Source organism: Lissotriton vulgaris, chromosome 6 (genome assembly GCF_964263255.1).
Source record: "Lissotriton vulgaris chromosome 6, aLisVul1.2, whole genome shotgun sequence".
Classification (NCBI taxonomy): domain Eukaryota; kingdom Metazoa; phylum Chordata; class Amphibia; order Caudata; family Salamandridae; genus Lissotriton; species Lissotriton vulgaris.
The window spans coordinates 371,961,606-371,983,565 of NC_141694.1; the positions used below are offsets into that span (position 1 = coordinate 371,961,606).

Sequence of the window (21,960 nt, forward strand, 5' to 3'; positions counted from 1 at the left end):
ACCTCGCCAACCTCGGACTTAAACAACTGGTCACTTCCCCCACCCACATCGCAGGTCACACACTCGACCCCATCCTCACCTCCAGCAACCATGTCTCCTTCAGCCACACTACGGATCTCCTCTGGACTGACCACAGCTGCGTTCACTTCACCTACAACAAGCCGAAACCCATCATCCACCTCCAACCAACTCTACAAAGAAACTGGAACAAAATCACCACGGAGCAGATCTCCACATCGCTCCTTCAAACCTCCCCAGCCCTCTCTTCTAACGCCAACGAAGCCGCCTCCAACCTCACCCTTTGGCTATCCAACACCGCCGACACCTTAGCACCACTGAAAAAGCGTCAACACAAACTTGGCAACAAGAAGGCTTCATGGTTCAACGATGACCTCAAGAAGTCCAAGAAACTGTGCCGCTCCCTTGAAAAGGCCTGGAAAAAAGACCCATCCACCAGCAACAAGAACGCCTTCAAAAGCGTCATCCGCACTCACCACCAACTGATCCGAAAAGCCAAGAAAACAGCATTCAAGGATCGACTTGACAACAACGCCCACAACAGCAAGGAACTTTTCAACATCGTCAAGGAATTTTCCAACCCCTCGGCCAACTCCAACGACATCACCCCCTCTCAAACCCTCTGCGACTCCCTAGCCTCTTTTTTCCACAACAAGATTGCTGACATCCACAACAGCTTTGACAACCAACCCGGAAGCCAACCAACCCTACCATCTGCTGACCATCTTCCCCCCGTTAACACCCTTAACGCCTGGAACCCAATCTCCACTGAGGACACCATCCGCCTGATGAATTCCATCCACTCTGGATCCCCCACAGACCCATGCCCTCACCACATCTTCAACAAAGCAGACTCCGTCATAGCTCCGCACCTCCGAGACGTCATCAACTGCTCCTTCAACTCCGCTACCTTCCCAGAAGACTGGAAACACGCTGAACTCACCGCCCTTCTGAAAAAACCAACAGCAGACCCCACCGAACTCAAAAACTACCGCCCCATCTCGCTTCTTCCATTCCCGGCCAAAGTCATCGAGAAAGCTGTCAACAACCAGCTCGCCGCCTTCCTCGAAACCAACAAATCACTCGACCCCTCACAATCTGGCTTCCGAGCCAAACACAGCACTGAGACCGCCCTCATCGCAGCAACAGACGACATTCGAACTCTACTGGACAATGGAGACACAGTCGCCCTCATCCTCCTCGACCTCTCTGCAGCATTCGACACAGTCTGCCACAGCACCCTCTTACAACGCCTCAGAAACATCGGAATCCAAGGAAATGCACTGGAATGGATCACCTCGTTCCTCACCGGAAGAACCCAGAGAGTCTGCCTCCCACCTTTCAAGTCCGAGGCTTCTGTAATCATCTGCGGCGTACCACAAGGATCCTCACTCAGCCCCACCCTCTTCAACGTATACATGAGCCCCCTCGCGGCCATTGCCCGCCAACACAACCTCAACATCATCTCTTACGCGGATGACACTCAACTGATCCTATCTCTCACCAAGGACCCCAGCACAGCCAAAACTAACCTACACGAAGGAATGAAAGAAGTCGCCGAATGGATGAAACAAAGCCGTCTGAAACTGAACTTAGACAAAACAGAAGTCCTCATCTTAGGTAAATCCCCCTCTGCATGGGACGACTCTTGGTGGCCGGAAGCCCTTGGAAAAGCACCCATCCCGACAGACCACGCACGGAACCTTGGCGTCATCCTGGATTCTTCACTCTCAATGAACAGACAAGTCAGCGCCGTATCCTCTTCCTGCTTTAACATTCTTCGCATGCTCAGAAAAACATTTCGCTGGATCCCCTCCGAAACAAGGAAAACAGTCACCCACGCTCTAGTCACGAGCCGACTGGACTACGGAAACACCCTCTACGCAGGTACCACCGCTAAACTCCAGAAGAAACTACAACGAATCCAAAACGCCTCAGCCAGGCTCATATTAGACATCCCACGCAACGAACACATCTCTGGTCACCTTAAAGACCTCCACTGGCTACCCGTCAATAAGAGGATCACTTTCCGACTGCTTACCCACGCACACAAATCACTCTACGACATCGGACCAGATTGCCTCAACTCTCGACTGTCCTTCTACACCCCCTCCCGCCAACTTCGCTCTTCCAGCCAAGCCTTCGCCACTGTACCTCGCATCAACAAGTCCACCATGGGAGGCAGATCCTTTTCATACCTGGCTGCCAAAACATGGAACTCACTCCCCGCTTACCTTCGCCTCACCCAGAATCACCTAGCGTTCAGAAAGCAGCTTAAAACTTGGATATTTGACAAATAATCCTCCTCCCCTTCCTAAGCGCCTTGAAACCCTCTGGGTATGTAGTGCGCTATACAAATCTTATGACTTGACTTGACTTGACTCTCTGGAATTTTCCTTTTTTTCTCCTGTGCATAATTCCCTCTCCCGTATTGATCATATTTTTCTCTCCCACCATGCTTTCCAATTTATGACCAACTCAGAAATAGGCTCTATCCTTATCTAAGATCATGCTCCAGTTATTTAAGATATGGACTACCCCTCTCCCACCCCTCAGGCCCGCAGATGGCGCTTTAAGAATTCCCTTTTACTTGATCCCACTTTCATTGAACACTTTACTCATTTCATGGATGACTTTTTCACTACTAACTTACACTCCACCTCTGACTTTCACTTTCTTTGGGATGCTTTCAAGGCCACTGCTCGGGGTTGTATTATTGACTTTGTTTCACGTAAAAAAAAGAAAGCGCTATCCTAAGCTTCCTCCTATTTAAAACGCATTAAAGAACTAGAGCATCTTTACTACACTTCCAACTCTCCTGACTCTCTTTCCTCTCTCATTTCCGCTAAACTGCAATTTAATAAACATTCCTGGGAATCGGCCTCCAATCACCTTCGTCAATTTAATGCAAAGGTATATGGTGGCTGCAATAAAGCTGGTAGGGCTCTGGCAAATTATCTCAAAATTAAAAAACAGAAATCGAAAATAGTCTCGGTTAAAGATTCACAAAGCTCGCTCCAGTCTTCTGATGCCAACATTCTGGATTGCTTTGTTCAATTTTATTCCTCTCTTTACACTCCTGAGTCTTCCCCCTCTGTTGAGCAATTAGACTCTTTCTTTACCTCTGTCCCCAAATCTCCTAATCCTTCGTTTGATTTCTCTTCTCTTGATGCCCCAATTTCAGAAAAGGAAATTCGTGCTGCTCTCTCTCTTCTCCCCAAAGATAAGACACCTGGCCCTGATGGCTTTACTGTTCGTTTCTTTCTCCACTTCAAATCTATCTTGATTCCTCATTTTCTTCAGTTAATTAATCATTTTCTCTCTAAAGGTTCTTTTTCGCAGGTTATGCTAGTTCTTCTCCCCAAGAAAGATAAAGACCCTTCCCTATGTAAAAATTACCAACCCATCTCCCTCATTAAAACTGATTGTAAATTGTATGCAAAAATTCTGGCCTTGCGGATTAATTCCATTGTCCCCGATTTGGTTAACATTCATCAATCCGGCTTTGTTAAGGGAAGATCCATTACAGACAATTCCAGAACGCTTCTCAATATCATTCATCTTTCTGCTAAAATGGATGGTCCCTTGGCTGCCATTACTCTAGACGCCGAGAAGGCATTTGACCGTGTCAACTGGGATTTTATGTTTGGCGCACTTTGCTGGCACGGTTTCAGTCCCACTTTTCATAAATTTGTTTAGTTGCTTTATTCTGCTCCTTCTACTTCTATATGGATTAATGGTATGCAATCTGATTATTTTCCCCTTCATAGAGGAACCAGACAAGGCTGTCCACTTTCCCCCCTTCTCTTTTTTCTGGCACTCGAACCTTTCCTTGAGAAAATTCGACAATCCCCTTCCTATTCTGGCTTTCTTTATAAAGATGTTGAGATTAAGTTTACTGCTTATGCAGACAATATTTTGCTTTATATTTCTAACCCTGTTGTTGCCCTTCCCGCTTTCTTTTCTTTATTACATGATTATTCCTCTGTTTCTGGATATAAGTTAAATATTGATAAAACTGAAGTCCTTCCCCTCAATAAATGTTGTCTTCCTCACATGTTTCAGGGTTCTGGTTTCCAATGGAACTCTGGCTCTATCAAATGTCTTGGCGTTTTATAAGCTAACACCATTAGAGAAACTGTCAAAATTAATCACTCCGATATCCTTAAAAAGCTCTCTTCTCTTATAGATCGTTGGTCCCCTCTCTTTCTTTCCTGGTGGGGTCGTCTCTCCACTGTTAAAATGATGCTCCTTCCTATTGTGAACTTCTGTCTCTCCATGCTTCTTATCTCTCTCCCCCATTTCTTTTTTAAGTCTATCAATAGTATTTTCTCCAAATTCCTGTGGAATAAGCGTAAGGCTAGAGTCTCTCTCCTCTGTCTTCAACAACCTAAACATCTTGGTGGTGTTAACTTCCCCAATAGTTCACTCTTTCATTCTGCTTTTACTCTCAAGCAAATTTGGCCTTTTCTCCTTGAGACCTCATCTCCTCCTATTACGGCTTGGAGCTCTCTGGAATTGGCTCAACGTCATCCCTTCTCTTTCCTTATTGCCTCCAATCTCACTCAACCACCTCCTAAGTTACTTTCTCCCATTTTCAAACACTCCAAAGCTTTAACACTTGCCCTTTTCATTCATTCTCTGTTCCATCTACTCTTCATATGAATACCCCACTTTGGTATAATAAATCTCTTAAACTACGCAATCGTGCGCTCTTTTGGAAGGAATGGATTGACAAAGGAATTCTCACTTACCAACATCTTCTTTCTGACAATTCTTTATTAACCTTTCCAGCACTTTGTGACTCCTTCGGTATCTCTAACAAATACTGCACTCACTTTCATGAACTTCTGCCCAAACGATCCACTACTATCCTACACCATACTCCATCATCCTCTTCACCTCCCCTCCTTGCCTCTCCACCTAACTTTCAGGTTCCCCATAAGGCCTCTGCTATTTATAAATTACTTTCTCCCTCACTTATTGATAGGCCTAAAACTAATCTTGAACTTATCTGGGAATCAGACCTCCATCAAACTTTTCCCTCACTTACCTGGGCCTCTATTTGGTCCAAACTTCACTCCACTTCTCGTTCCGCTAGTACCACACAAACCCTCTATTTTTTTTATAATAGATTATTTTATACTCCCTGTGATTTGTTTAAATTTAAATTGTTAGATACTAAGAAATGTTGGTCCTGTTCATGCACTCCAGGTGATTTTGTTCACATGTTTTTTCTTTGTCCTAAGGTCCAACTTATGTGGTCCCACATTTGGTCTACACTTCATAAGATTTTATCTACTAATGTTCCCTTTGTTATTTCTTTTGTATTCCTGGGTGGTTTGGCCCCAGTTTGGGATGTCCCACTCCATACTCGTAAATTTATTGATCTTTGCATAGCTATCGCTTTTCAAATTATAACAACTAATTGGAAAGACACTACAAACGTGGTTTATAATGCTTGGTGGAATTTGCTCTGCCATCATCATAGACTAGATCGTGCATGTGCTTCCTCTATTCCGTTGTTGATAAAACGTGATTTACTTTGGTCCCCTTTAACAGACTTTCTATCTAAAAGTGCCTCCTGATCACCTGTTATTGTTATATTTAGTATTACTGTTATTATTATTACTATGTACTTCTCTGTATTTCATACTTCTATATTTATAATACCATACATTTTTCTATTGCTCTTCCCCTTCCATCCCCACTTTTCTCCTTTTCTTCCCTCTTTCTTTCTTCTTCCTTCCCCACAAAATGAAAAGTTATAAAAGCATTTTCTCTTTGTATAGTGTTTTCCCCTTTTGGGGCCCATCTTGTTCATTGGCACATTATTCTTCACAATTTTTTTTAAATTTGTTAATTCCTAATGCTCTTTCTTTGTGCTATTGTACTGATGTTTTACATTGTTTTCTTCAACTCAATAAAGCTTTTCAAACTCAAAAAGAATAATTTAATTTATATTTTCTTGAACCAAAGTTGCTGGCATTATGCTTTGTGCCTGTGGCTGCGCTGCAGATAATGGAGGCAAAGTTCGCTACCACGTCATCAACTGCAGATGTGGTATCACTTAGTTTACTTAGATCCGAATCATGACAGGTCTGTCTCTTCTCATCAGGATCATCACTACACTCAAAAAGGTCTAATGGAAGGTCGGGTGAAAAAGAAAATAATTGGTTTATAGCATCAGTGTCAGAGTGTATGTTCCTACGGTGCCTGGTTTTGAAGGTCCCCTTTATATTTGTAGCAACATAGAAGGTCTGGTGTCTGTAGCCACAAAAACCCTTAAGAGTGCTTTTGCATGACTGTGAATGAGCCATTGTTTGTGTCCCCAGATCAGGTCCCACTGCTGTAGCTTTAGGACTGCTAATGTCTCGCTGGTGCCTACTAATGCCTTACTGCTGGGCTGGAATTTAGGCCAGAGTTAACATTAGTGCCACCCCTTTCCAGATTACAGCTTGATGTGGAGCTTTGGTCCTGGGGCACTACTTGACTTGTCCCTCGATTAGCAAAGTTGCCAGACTTTGAAGACATTACAGCGATAATTAATAGTAATTATAGATTTGCTGTTGTTTGCAAAGAACAACAACCAAGAACTCGTACAAGTCAGACTCAACTACATAAAACGTGATAGTTTTGAATCCCAACTTTCACCCAATGACAAGCCACTTTCACTCACCTTGGACCCCACCGACACCTTCAAAGAACACATTGTCAAAAAGAAACCAAGGATGGTTTTGTACGAATTCTCTCTTTTGAAGAAGTCAAAAACATTCCTTCCAGAAATAGAGTTCAAACCCGATATTCAAGCCTTCATACTCTTGCATCTAAATTGTGATAACATGAAGTCCTGTTCCATATCCTCAATAACTCACCACTGCCACATCCTAAAAGCATCCTGTACACCATAGTACATTTCATCCAGGGCCTGTACATGATCACATCGCCACCATCCTGGCAGACTTCCATTGCCTCCCATGTCTGTCCTACACTATCTTCAAAACCAGCTCGACCATTTAAAAATCCTCAACAACAAAAACCCTTCTTTTTTTGCAGACAAGCGTACCACCTCTAGTGGTTCACTGCATGCCCACAGCCAGGACACCATAAGACTACAAACTAAGAAGTGTAAAAAAAAACCAATAAACAATGCCATCCAAATACCCAGGTTCTAGAACAACACCCCCAAACCCATCCAGGCTGTCAAAACACTGCTTCAATTTAGTAAAGAGTTGAAGACAGACCTCTTTAAAAACCATAACTTATTGACTTTATGCTTATAATTAACCCTGTACAGTGCTCTGCTGCCTTTTGAATATACTAATGCTACAGGAATACCATATAAACACATACATAACGCAGATGCCATCTTTTTACAGTATGACACTCCACTTCCAAGTTGGTGATGAAGTGGGTTTTTTGATCTCTCAATCTTTGGATATAATCAATTAAAAAAAACCCTGCCACTACTGACCTTTGTTCATCAAAAGAAGAAGTCAAAAGAGGTTAATATCCACATCAATTCAATGACATGTTTATTCATTAATAGTGTTTAGTGTAGTCAATAAAGAGAATTGGTGTGAGTTAATGGGTCTTATTTTCAGTTCCTTTATTATTTAATCATACATTCAGAAAGAATTAGTCTCCTAAGCATTAGCATTCAAATTAACGTAATCCAATAATTTCTATATCAATAAGAGTTAAAAGAGAATATTAGTGAAGATTATAGTACATTTTGTAATAATATAGCAAGCATGTTCCATTAAAGAAGTTCCCTAATTAAAATACATTAGAATGAGGTAAAATGATGTGTCAGTTCAGATTTTCCATAAAGAGTTCTGATGAGAGAACCAATGCAGAAGCATAAAGCCTGTGCATGTCAAACTGAAATGTATTCTCAGCTATAAATCCGAAGACATCAGAGTAAATAGGCTAAGCAAGCTGTCATGTAGAGAGAAGTAGGAAACTCAGAGATGAGTCGCCAGCAAGACGCTCAAGGCAAGAACATCCTCCTCAGAGGAAAGCTCAAAGGAAAGACACAATAAAAATTACTCTTGTATTGGTCAAGTAGATTCACTTCTAAAAACATATAAACATCACTGTTTATGATGTGCGATAGTCTAGTCTTATACTAATCACACCACGCTTGGACTGCCAAGACTAAACACTAGCAGATATTTCTTATTACGTTCCTGTTCTGATTGGCCAGTAATGTTGATTTCGCTTTCTGGTTGTCTTTAAATATAGGAAACCCTATCATACAGAGATCCTGCTTTCTCTGAATTGAGAGTTGATACCATTGTCATTCATTCTCAAAGGCTGTCTTGCCACCTTTGGTAGATGAATGAATAATTATTGGCAGCCGTATTTCAAGAAAAATGTATTACATCAAGTTGACACACCCTATTGAGATTTAAATGATGATTTTTCCAAATTATATTCCGCAAATTTGAAATGTTCTGCCTCCTTCAAATAAAAGTCCACAAAATCAATTCAGGTTTCAGGAAGTCATGGTTTTTTCATTCATAAATACACATGCTTAGTTGCCCGACCAGTTGGAGCTGATTCATAACGGTTTCTGTAATCCTACTGTCAATATTTGTTTCTCCAAAATCTCCTGTGACCTTTTTTCTTTCTTACTAACTCAGGATGGAAAGATAAAAATAGCAGGATTTAGTCACATAGTTTGAATAATGGTATAGATATTTCACTGAATTTCTAATAAAATGCCACAGTACACCTGATACCTTGTACACACTTTACAGCGTCTCTATTAAAAAAACATTTCATTGTGAAATAAAGGGTAATATAGTTGGTAATTTCATGGTTTAGAAGATGTATTTTCTTATGAAAGGATAACATTGTTCTACCTTGTCACAGGGAGAGCAGCATTTGTTGGTCATTTTAATCTGAAAAGAAAAAATATATGTAAATAATGCAATATACAATGAGTTATATTATTATATAACAGGATATATATTTATATTGATTTAATAAAATATGAAATAACTTGTCACATCGATTAGCTGATCCTATAATCAGAGGGAGTGTCACATTTCCACTCAGAGCTTTGCATCATATGTCTGCACTGTGATAGTTTTTCATTATCTCACCGTGAATATAAAGAGAAATATCTATCAGGCACATCTAACCATACTCCTCAATCCCCTTTTGCTCTCAGCTTTGTTGCTTTGCGGATAGGTTAACTCCATATAGGTTAACTTCATATAACCCCCGTACGTACATAAACACACACAAACACAGTTTGAAATTGATCCGTGAGTGACCATAATATTGGATGTTCCTGATGTTTCTATAATTTTAAAGACAGGACCATGAGAACATTCCAAAGATATCATGTTTCAGAGATATAAAAACTTGCCAAATGGGATTCATTGTCGAAAAGTTAATTCTCAATATATGCATTCTGCCCCATGTTGATATGTTAATGCCATTGTAGAAACGAAATGAAATGTCATATTGTATATGCTTGAACGAGAATGTTCCCCTGCATTATAATGATGTGCATCCCTGCTCCAAGAGTTCAATCAGATGTATATTGGGTAGTCTCATTTTTAATTTTGCCTTGCACAGAGACATGGGTCTGTGGTTTACTATGCATGACCCGAAACTTGTCCTGTGACCTGGAGGGGTGCAACAAGTGTGCCCTCATAGGGGACAGTGGACAGAGGACTACCTTCCCTACCCAGGGTTCAGTACATAAAGCTGCAGTGGCATCATACTGTGTTGTGTGATATCATTTACTAAACCAGCATTTTAAGTCTGTGAGAGTGTGGCCTACTAGGTCCTCTTTTGTACATTTCTGCTGTTATGGGAAACCTAGAATATTACGCTGTCATCCAAGTTGTATGGTGAGGTCATGTGCATATACTGAATGCATGAGGGACTTGTGTAGTACTAGGATTCTCTGTGTGTGAGTGTAAATGTCTCAGTACTGAAGTCAGTAGGGTCCATTTTGGATGTCCCTGGTTTGGTATGGCACATGATGATGGATGAGGTCAGCTTCTACAGACATTGGAATTGTATTGCCTGCATTCATGTGGGAGGGTGGCAGTCCAGATACTGAAGTGAGGAGTATTGAGACAGGGTACCTTTAGAAATTCTAAGAAGACTTTATTTGCAAGGGGTCTGCCAATTAGTTCTTTCTGTGTAATGCCATTTGTCTGATGATAGGGGAAGGATGGGGCTGCAGTGTCTGTTTCTACATCAGGTCTGCCCTTTTTTCTGTCACTATTCACTGCTTCAGAGAGGCTTATGTGAAGCAGCTGGGTAATTTTCACACTTCATTGTTTCCACGTTGTGGGTGCTCCAGTTTGGAAGCAGCCTCACTACTACTTATTGTGAGAAATATTGCCTTACATAAAAGCTGCATATAGACATCAATCCGAGGGGATTTGAAAGAGAACCGGTCCAATCTTATGCTGAATGTTTGGAAGGGGGTCTGCATCTTATTTGAAGAATAAGGACTGGAGGATTCAGACTTTCAACACTGGTCCCAAAGAAATGGAATACCCTTCCAGCTAAGACCTGTCCTTTTAAGAATGCCTTTGACACATGAGTGCAGCCTTCAACGTCAGTACTACTTTCCTGTTATGATAGCGCCAAGAGACCTTGGAGTTAATGACAGACTCGTTAGGAATTCATAAAAAAAAAGGTATACAAGTTGGACCAAAGCGCCTCGCTTTGATCCAGTTCATGATGAAGACATAATTTTAAACTTGTAACTGCTGCCTTTTGACTACGTCCACACTACAGAAATACCACATACACGCATACATAACACAGATGCCATATTTCTACAGTTTCAAACTCCACTTCAATGTTGTACAAGTAGATAAATTTCTAAATATGCTTAACCGTCACTATGTCTGAAGCGCTAAAGTGGTAATCAATCGAAGCTAAATACACCTAGACTAAACACTGGCACATATTTCCTATTAGGTTTTGTTTTATTAGTGTGGCTATTTCGAGTTGTCCTTCTGGCTGACTTTTAAGATAAAACAACTATTATATCTTACCTTTTGTGGATGGAAAGCTGAAACCTTTGGCATTCATGTTCAAAGGCTGTCTTGCCACCATAAGAAACTGTATGAGTATTATTGTCAGTCGCTGTATTTCAGCAAAACGTAATTGTGTTAAGCTGACATACCCTACTGAGATTTAAATGTGTAGTTGAAAGACCATTGAGGAACCAGTGCGGGTGTCTGCTTGATAGACAGTCTCCCAGAAGTGAGGTTAAAAAATAGCCCTGATTCAGAGACACCAGTGAGCCCAAAACTGAAACAGAAATGGTGTCTTAAAGTAGCACTTTCAATGCTCACTTTACGTGATACTGCACACTTGTTTTGAATATATTCCTCATTTGGTCTCAGTCAGGATTGGCTGTTAGAGCACATGCACCAGGAGGAGAAAGAGGATAATTTCGACCTCATGAGCAGCACCAGGTGCCAGGTTTCAGGCATAGTCAAGAGCACAGGCTAGTTGACTATGATGATATTTTGGTGTGATTGGTGACTTTTAAACCAAAGAATGATGCGCTATGGGTGCAAGTAGGGCAGTTCTGAGGTTTTGTTTCCTTGACTTCCCTGGTCCTGTGGAGGCCTTGAATCTTCACAGGCCAAAACATGTTGACATTCTTTGAAGGAGTCCGACAACATTAATTATTAAGCCTAGGGCTAAATTAGGAGGTTCGTCTGGTTAAGCACTACATTCGGGTGGATTGCTTACTGAATAGTTTTGCAAATCACCTCTCCTTTTTTTTTAAGTACAGAAAGCCACGAAAGAAACATGTAAGTCATTGAACAAACATGTAATGTTTAATGTTGATTTATTTATGTATTTAATTTTATTGTCATTAATTATTTTATTGTATGCCAATTCAATTGATTCGATGTATGCAATGTTTAATTTGTTTATTTATTTATTAATGTAATCTTTAATGTAATGTTACAAATAGATAAGAAAGGATGGTATGTAATATAATAGGATGTGTTTGTTTGTTTTAGTTATTTTTATGGTGATGGGTTGTAACAATATACACTCTGTATTTAATCTGTACATATTAGCAATGTGAATAAGTCAAAAACTATTAAAAAAATAAGTTCAGTGGCAATTCATGGTATCATTGCTTAAAATAAAGAAATAATTCAATCGCCTCCTTTCTCATGTTTATATTTTTGACACTTTACATGATATGGCACATAACGTGAGCAGTAAAAGTGATAGTTTAACACATCGTCAGTGCCGTAGTTTTATGAGTCTCAGGGCTAAGATAAGTTTGTAAATCAATCTAATAATAATAAAGTACCCATCCAATCAAACTAACCCAGGAAACCTTTTTTTTCTGTTTGATAATTTATAAAATTAGGAGACATGAACATAGACAAACCTTTTTTTGTAAATATTTTTTTATTGAGTTTAAGCATAACTACAATTCTCCATTTTCTGTCAATGCAGCAACATCAATATCAAATAACGGCAGATTTCACATGTATACAATCCACATGTCCATATCAAGTTTATAAAGAAACATTTTAACTTCAAAAACAAAGAATCCGCCACCCCCATCATAATATATCACCATACACCTGTATGCATCCACAGTTCACCTTCCCGTTCTCTTGTACCCTTTGCAATCTGTGGTCATCGCTGTCCGGACACTCCACCACCCGTTAGTTGGGGAGCGATACAGCCCTATGGAATGACCGACTCCATGCAACAGCATAGTACTGTCTATTGTGGTCGAGCTGAGCACAGCAGAATAGCCATTATTTGTCAGTGATGCTGATACCTGCGTCTGTCTCCCATTCTTTTTTAGATTGTGCAGTGACAATCGGGGATTCCCTCTGGATGATACTATTAATGCGTGTTATCAGTTTGCAGGAGATGGTGTGGATAAAATATTCTCTAAAGCTGGTAATGTAGTTGATATTGGAGGGAACTCCTCATACCTAGCATGGCATGCTGCCCTGAACTGATAATATAATAGTAGATCTGATGCTGTGGGTGTTCGTGATTTACACATCTGCTGCAGCGTTATAAACGTGTCATTTGGAAATAGATCGCTCCCTTTCTCCAGCTCATGAGAGGACTCTCTAATTTTTGCGGCTTTATTCAGCAATGGTGCGAGAAGCGGCTTCCCACCTATTGGCATGGAGGGCGCAAATAAAACCTTCTGATGCGCCTTCTTAGCAATCTATTGCCAAGCCCAGCACATTGCTTTGACAATGTCAATTTTCTGATGTGGTCGCTTATATGGCTGATATAGGGCTGTGTACAATAGGAGGGGGCTACCCTATCTATTTCTATGGCTACATGGGGTTGAAATGGTGTAGGGTGGTGCCAATAATGCAAGAATTCCGCCTGCGCGCTATACGCATATAGTTCAAAATCCGGTGCTCCTAGACCTCCTTCTGTAAACGGTAGTGTCAATACTTTCCCGGAGATCCGGGGTTGTTTGCCAGCCCAAGCTAACTCCAATATATTGGTATAGAGCCTCTTGAATTTTTTTTATTTTAGGGTATTGGAATGTTAACGAAGAGGTATAGTAGCTTCGGTAATATAACCATTTTGTTATATCTATGCGTCCTGTAAGGGATAGCGGCAATCATTTCCAACTCTGTATTTACTTTTTTTATTTAAAAACTCTTTTTATTGAAAATAAAACAATAACAAACAAGGCAATAGTAGGCATACAGCTGGGTACGTGTTCAAGTAGGGGAGAAAAAAGCATCACAATGTAATACAGAACATCAGTAAAAGAAATAAGAGGGGGGAGGGGAGCAGGGGGGAAACAAAGCGACTTTGCATTAGGATTAGATAGCATTAGGAATGTCGGATCAGGGGGAGAGAGGAGCATCCAGAACTTCAGTGAGGGGAGGTGTACACACATCGCCCCGGTAGGCATTCCATTGACTCCAGACTTTACCCCACTTCCTCGGTCTACCACGTGCCACATATACCGTTTTCTCACGAAACATACACCAGTCCATGTTCTCCTTCCATGCCGAAACCGTGGTCGGCCTCTGGGAGCCCCACAACTGTGCTATATCTCTCTTGGCAACCATATTCCCCAGGGTCGCCCACTGAGTCTGCGCCACATTATAATCAGTCGGTTCCCATACATTCAGCAAGCAACGCCTGGCTTCGGGTAGTAGCGCAACTCCCGTGACCTCTGTCATCACTGCATGCACTCGATTACAGGACACTGCTATCTCCGGGCATTGTCAAATTATGTGGAGGAAAGTACCAGTTAAACCACACCCACGCTTGCACAATCCATCAACAGAATAACCCATCCGAATCAAGCTAAAGCCAGTCACGTAGATCCGGTGCAGGATCTTAAGCTGCACGAATCGGAGACGGGCTGGAATCGCGACCTTCTTGGGAGAGGATATCGCAGATTGCCAGTCCTCATCATCTAATTCTAAACCATCATTGGTCCAAATCTCTCTAAGATGTACCAACAGGTCAGCACAGTCGTTAATCAATTTTTTATATATCAGAGAGATAGTGCTGTCTGGAACGTATCCATCAAGCACCCGATCTTCGAGTGAGGATGATTCCGAGATAGCAACACCTGCAGGAAAAACCAAATTCAACGCGTGGCGGACCTGTATATAACGGTAAAACTCCTTGTCATTAAGTTCGTACTCTATCTTCAGCTCCTCGAAGGTCTTAATCCTACCCTTGGCCCAGAGGTCGCTTACCTTCCTAATACCGATCCTATCCCAGTTCGGAAAGCCTTTCGTCCTCCACAAGCTACCCAATTTATTAGATGCATAGAGCGGAGTAGCCCGGGTCAAACGATCCGCCAATCCCATTGCCGCGTTCGCACACTTCGACACTCGCACTGCTATATTAGTGGGTCCCGACAGTTTCCCTCCCGCAGATTTGGAGTAAAGCGCCCTGTTATAGTCTCCACCCGGTAGCTGCCACTTATCCATCTCGAACGCGGGGTTCAAAACCGGACCGTACATTCCATGGTTGATCGCTCCCAGCTGGGAGGCCCAGTAGTAACGCTTGATATCCGGAAGTGCGATACCACCGTCATACCAGGGGAGCGTCAATTCGGTGAGGGCGATAAGCGGACGTCCGCCCCACACCAACTGCCTCTGTAAACTCTCAACCTCACAGAAATAACCCGCCGGAATTACATCGAAAGTGTTCTGAAGCGCGTATAAAAACCGCGGTAAGGACATCATTTTGAACAGGGCTGCGCGCCCCAGAGGGGACAATGGCAGTCTAGTCCAGGCCGCCACATCAGATTTTAACCGTTGGATTGGAGGAAGCAGATTCCGTTCATAACGGACAGCAGGGTACAGTGTAATATAGACCCCCAGATATTTAAATCCCGTCTGTGCCACTTGTATAGGACAGCCGCGCGGTAAAGAAGGAGTGTCACCCGAAAGTACGTAAACACAGGACTTAGTCCAATTAACCACAAGGCCGGAGTTAGTCCCGAACGAGTTCAGTACATCAATCAGTACTATCAAAGACTTTCGAGGTGACGAGAGATACAACAGGATGTCATCTGCGTATATTGATATTCAATCCTCAAATTCTGGGGTCCTCTGGATACCCTTCATTGATGGTTCACACCACAGCCAAGCTGCTAGAGGTTCCAAGGAGAGGGCGAAAAGAAGTGGGGACAACGGGCACCCCTGTCGCGTGCCCCTCCCCAGAGCAAAGGACCTGGAGACCCGACCATTTACCACAACCTGAGCTAATGGTTCCTCCTACAGAAGTTTTACCCAGCCGATGAAACTAGAGCCGAAACCAAACTTTGCAAGAGCAGCCCAGAGATATGGCCATTCCACGGTATCAAAGGCCATCATAGCATCCTAGGAAACCAAGATGGCCGGATCACGCAGCGACGTCGCTCTCGCCAGGACGGCATGCAGGCGTCGCAGGTTCAGAGCCGTGTTGCGATGTGGAATGAAACCGATCACCTTTATCAAGCGGTTTACCAATAATTTAGCTAGAATCTTAGGCTCCGCGTTAAGGAGCGATATTGGCCTATAGGATGCGCAGCGATCTCACGTTTTCCCCTCCCTATGAATCACCACGATGGTCGCAAGTCGCTGATCACGGGGAAGGGAGCCGATGTCTCGTGCTTCTAGGAACATAGCACGAAGATGCAGCGCCATTTTGTCGGGACGCAGTTTGAAAAACTCGATGGGGAGACTGTTGGGGCCCATAGCTTTTCCCGAGCTGACGGATCGGATAGCAGCCGCCACCTCATCAACCGAAAATGCTTTGTCCATCAAATCCCTATCTGAGTCCGATAGGCGAGGCAACGCGATGTCCCTTAACAGTAAATGGGAGTCTTCCTCTGGTCTATCAGAGACTGGGGAGTATACATTTCGAAAATGTTCCGCAAAACACTCCACAATCTCAACCGGGTCAGTCACGCGCACTCCATCAGTTCTTTTTGTCTAACCAAGCAATCAGCTTTCCGGCCTTGTCTCCCACATCGTACAGCGGTCCCTGCTGCTCTCTACTAGCAATTCCTGCAGCATCCGTTACCAGGGCTCTATAATCGAGTTGTTTGAGACCAAGGACATGAACCTTCTCCTGAGTGATATCCACTTCTAAATCCCCTTACAACTCAGCTATTTCGGCCTCTAGGCGGACCACTGCCTCATGTTTGCCTTTTTTAGCAGCTGCGATTAGCGATAGCGCATGTCCACGGGTAAAAGTCTTGAAAGCCTTCCACAATCAAACAGAAGAGGATACAGACCCCTCATTCTCAGTGAAATAATGATCTAAAGACTTAATCAATGCAGCCCTGGTTTTGGGGTTATGGAGGTACCAACGGTTAATCGGAGCCACTCGACAATCAGCACCCTTCTTCATGTCCATCAAAAGCCACAGTGGGGAGTGGTCTGAAATACCCCTGGCAAGATGTCTAACTTCCCTAACCAAAGAGGCCTGCGCCGCTGGCATCAAGATATAATCAAGCCTTGAGAGGCTACCGTGGACGCCAGAGTGAAAGGTAAATTGCGCCCGTCCCAGATGCATTAGCCTCCAACAATCTCCCAGTCCCAGCATGTGCAAAAATTCACCTAACCATGACTGTGATTTCGTGAGGTCCCTGATGTGGCTGCGGTCCTCCCTACCGGAAACAACAGAGTTAAAATCTCCACCAATAATCAGAGTGCCCTCACGGAGCCCCCAAACCACCCTTCCCAGTTCAGCAAAGGTCTTGGTTTGCAGCCCAGGTGGAACATACACAGAGAGCAGTGAGGTGGTCTTCCCCTCCCACCTACCGGTGAGCACAGCATAGCGTCCCCTATCATCAAGGATTATGTCATCTACCTCCAGGGGGAAGGAACTCCTGACTAGGATACCCACCCCTCTAGATCCAGTGGTGAATCCACAATGTGCAATCAGACGATATCCTCGCCGATTCATAGCATGGCATGTGTTGCCAATCAAATGTGTCTCTTGCAATAAAACTATATCAGGGGAAAGGCGTTTCAATAGTTGTAACACAACCCCACGTTTTATCCTGTCCTCCAACCCATTGACATTCCAACACAATAACTTCAACCCCCTACCCCCATCCCAAGAGCAAGTGACCAATCTACCCCATAGTGAACAGAACACCCAGATCAAGATGCACGACGATGTGTTGCCTTGAAACAAAATTAAACAAACCCAAACCTCCCCCCCACACCCAACAAAGCCCAAAAATACACCCCTCCACCCTGCACCCCTGCGATAGACTCAAAAGCCACCCCAACTTGCAGTGTGCCTGTCGCCCAATTATTAAAGTAGTCTACAAACAGAAACTCCAGAAGAGGAAGAGTCCCATTCTCCCTCGCCACCTCTTGGTCCAGTACCATATGTATCGCAAAAGTCATGAAACCACAGCTGCCAGTTCTATACATTGTCCGAAAAACAGCTCTCACTTCTCATTCCTGTTCCGGCGGGCCACCCTCGGCTCCTTCAGTCCCACCAAAATGTTCCGAGCGATCATGCTGTGCAGGCAAGGTGTCAAGCCAGTCACTCACGTTCTTAGGGCGATCAAAGTAGAACGTCTGTTCATTGTTTTCAACACGTAGCTGAGTTGGAAAAAGCATTGCATATTTCATATCCATGTCTCCCAGTCGCCGCTTCACTCCCAAGAATCCCATCCTTTGTTTCTGAACAAACTGGGTGAAATCAGGGTAGAAGCTCACCGTAGTGTTTTCAAACTTCGTGGGGCCACCCACTCGCGATGCCTGCAGGATAGCGTCTCTATCTCTGGCAATTACAGGCCGCGGCGGGGCACCCAGTTTCGGCTTCCCACCCGGCACTCTGTGTGCGCGTTCTACCGCAAAGAAGTTGCTCAGGCCTTTGGGGGCGAGATGGTTCAAGATGAGATCCTCTACGAGGAGATCCGCGGCGAACTCTTCCGCTTTTTCAGGTACCCCAATGATACGTATGTTATTACGTCTGGCCCGACTTTCAAAATCCTCCAGCCGACGGGCGAAGAGATCATTGGAGGATCGTAAGTTGCGAACCTCCGTCTGTAAATCGGAGACATCAGTCGTAAGGCTGGAGGTCTTAAGATCCAAGGATTTGACCTACTCATTGGTTTTCGATAGGTCAGTCCTGATCAGGTTTACATCAATTGCCACGGTGTCCAGCTTTAGACCCAAAGCCTCATATTGTTGACCAATGGATGTTTTCATACTAGCAATGGCGCCCATGACATCGCAAAGGGTCAAATCATCCACCGCAGTTGAGGAATACCCGGCATCCTCCAGAAACCGACTCGCGCCATCGGGGGACCCTTTAGGATGGGTATAGCGATCTGTTATGTTCGTTTGAATAGTGCCCCCAGGGTGAACGGTCTTGGTCTTTCGCTTCTCGCTATCAGGCTTGCCCGCCATATCGGGTGCTGCGCCCCGAAGGGGCCTTTGAGACCTGGTAAAAATGACTCCTCACAATTCATCCACGGGGATCCCCGGATGCGAGTCCCGGCTGGGTATCCCACGACCCGAAACACCCTGCAGTTGGCACACAGTGAGGTTGCGGGGTCCGGTTCCCAGGCTGGCAAAGTGATGCAGAAATAGGAGGAGGCAGAGGAAACCAAAAACGAAACCGAAAGTTAACTCTGGGGTCGTAAGCGGGGCTCCATTGGCCGTTGTTGTTCAACTACCACCTGGGCACCATGATGACTCGAGCCCCGGGCAGTTGCATGGAGCTGGCCACTAAAGTTCAGAGTATCGTAGTTGCGGTTCCCGGAGTCCAACTCAATTTCTGGAAACAGCTATTAGATCAGCTGGGCCACGTTGTCAATAACCCGTCGTCGTAGTTAGGATAAAATTCAGGATAGATGAGGGAGGTGGTGAGGGTCTCGGGAGCCCTGTGCTCACGCGACCATCTTGGTTGCGCGAAGCTCCTCCCCTCCTTTATTTACTTTCTAACCAGTCGATCACTTGGCCATAATTAGCTAACCATATCTCCTGCATGTCTCTACTTAACCAGATCCCTAGATACTTAGTGTCCCCTGTGGCCCATTGCACCGGGAATTCTGTGTCAAATTGGGTAGTGTCGTCTGTGAGCGGTAACCTCATAGACTTGGACCAATTTATCTGAATGCCCGTTAGTCGGCCGTACCGGATCAGTACTCTCATCACTGGGGCAAAGTTGTCCTTAGGGTTTATCAGGTATATTGTCATGTCATCTGCGTGCATTGATATTAACACCTTCGCTGCAGCAGATATTACGCCGCAGCGCTAAGGGGGGGGGGTGCCGCGCGGCGCGCTCATGCTGGTGACGGAGCCTCTCCGTCACCAGCCTCGGTTAAGCTGTGCTCATGATGGAGCGGTTGCGATATGGACCCGCCCGCTCAATGGAACGCCCAGCGCAGGCGCGTCGGGCGGGCCATGACGGAACCGCTCTGTCATCAGCACAGCGCTACCGCGGCTGATGATGGAGCGGTTCCGTCATCAGCACGGAAGTGGTTAAAAGACCTCTGGATGTGAACCCGATACTACTTTGTGCGTGGTGTTGGCGGAGTCTAGCTGCTAGGGGTTCAGTGGCTATCGCGAATAAAAGTGGCAATAAGGGGCATCCCTGTCTTGTACCTCTTATGATAATGAAGGGTTCCGAAATGTGACCATTCAGCCTAGGTGTTTCGTATAATAGTTGGACTTGATTTATAAATATTGGGCTTAACCCCATACGTGCCAATAAAATGAATAAAAACTTTCATTCCAACTAATCAAATGCCTTTGTGGCATCTAGTAATGCTGCTACCGCCTGCACCTGTGGAGCTAAGTAATGTAGCAGTCCAAATAACGTTCTCAAATGTGTGCCGTCAACCTGCCTGGTATAAAACCTGTCAGCGGAGGGAGTGCGATTTGTGGTAGCATTGGCTGTATTCTGTTTGCTATTAATTTGGCATAAATATTGGCGTCCAAATTTATTAAGGGCAACGGACAATATGATTCTGGTTGTGCCGGGTCTTTATCTGGCTTCAGTAGGGTTATTATAGTTGCTTCTAGCACTGTAATATACCTCTTTCCTGCGCTTCCATATGTACTTGTAGCAGTCTAGGGGCAATTACATCTGCGTATTCTTTGTAAAATGCTTTGGTTAATCCGTCAGCGCCTAGGGCCTTATCTGCTGACATGCTATAGATTACTTGTCTAATGTCTTGTATCGTAATAGGAAGCTCTATATATTCACGCGCCCCATTATTAAACCATGCTAACGCAGTTGTGTCCAAGTAATCAATGATGTCAGACTGTGCCGGTTTGTTTGCGAGGTGTATAATTGTCGGTAAAATTGTGTCATGGTATTTGGTATTTCTGCAGGTGTTCTGGCGTTTGTGTCCTCATCCACTCTAAGTTCAGTGATGTACGCTGACCCCTTTGGTGCTCTTGGGAGGGCTGCTAGTGTTTTCCCTGGTCACTCGCCCTCCCCATACCTACGCGCCTGTGCATATTTATGCATATAATTGATATCCCTCTCTGCTTCTTGCTGAAAGTCTGTTAGTTTGAGCCTAATTTTTGCTGTTATGTCAGGCGAGGGGTCAGTAAATTGCAATTGTTCTAAGTCCCTAATTTCACATACTATACGGGTAAGCGTATTACGTATGTCATTGAGTACCCCAGCTTTCAATGCGATGCACTCCCCTCTTATAACTGTTTAAATGCTTCCCAAAGCATTCCCGGGGAGTCCACTGGACCTTCGTTTAGGATAAAGTAATCCCCTATCTTAACTCTCAGTTCTTCACGAAATACCTGATCTAGTAGGGCCCCTGATGGGAATCTCCAGGAAAATGCTTAGATGTAGGCTTTAGGTAAGCTAATCTTTAGTTGTGTGGGTGCATGGTCTGAAAAGGTGTGTGGGCGGTGTGTTGCGTCTATCACCCCAGTATGTAAGTCCCTGGAAGTCAACCAATAGTCAAGTCTAGACCAAGCGTTGCGGTGGTGCGTTACACATGTGCCCTGCCTGTCTGTTGAGTGCAGTACTCTCCATGACTCTACTAGTAGAAGGTCTTCTATGTCGAGATTGTCGCTGCTCTAGGGAGATGTTCCCGGGGAACTACCTGTCTATCTGCCACCATCAAGAGCACTACATAAAATCCCCACCCCATAAAATTGCCGCATTCCCAAATGTTTCTACCTTTTGCCTGATTTGTTGGAAAAATGCTGGCCCATTTGAGTTTTGACTATAGGTATTAACTATCACCACTTGGTTGTTAAATAGCTCTCCGTGTAACGGGATGTATCTGCCTGATGGCGCAGTGTGTCTTCCATTGAAGGCCTTTACTTATCAATATCTCTACCCCTCTTGAGTTGTTGGAATACCCATATTTGTATACCTCCCCCATCTGTTATTTTTGAGCATACCTGCTTTTGCGGGCGTCAGGTGTGTTTCTTGGAGCAGACATATGTCTATCACATGTCTTATGAGGTA

At 44.0% G+C, this 21,960-nt stretch overlaps 1 protein-coding gene across 1 annotated transcript in view; it reads right to left on the reverse strand.

Annotated features, from left to right (window-relative positions):
* SNTG2 (syntrophin gamma 2) overlaps window positions 1-21,960 on the reverse strand; it is a 1,272,125-nt gene that overhangs the window by 451,136 nt on the left and 799,029 nt on the right. Inside the window, exon 12 of the mRNA XM_086925639.1 lies at window positions 8,889-8,927. Within this exon, the coding sequence (XP_086781765.1) occupies window positions 8,889-8,927 (39 nt within the window). The remainder of the gene's footprint in view (window positions 1-8,888; window positions 8,928-21,960) is intronic.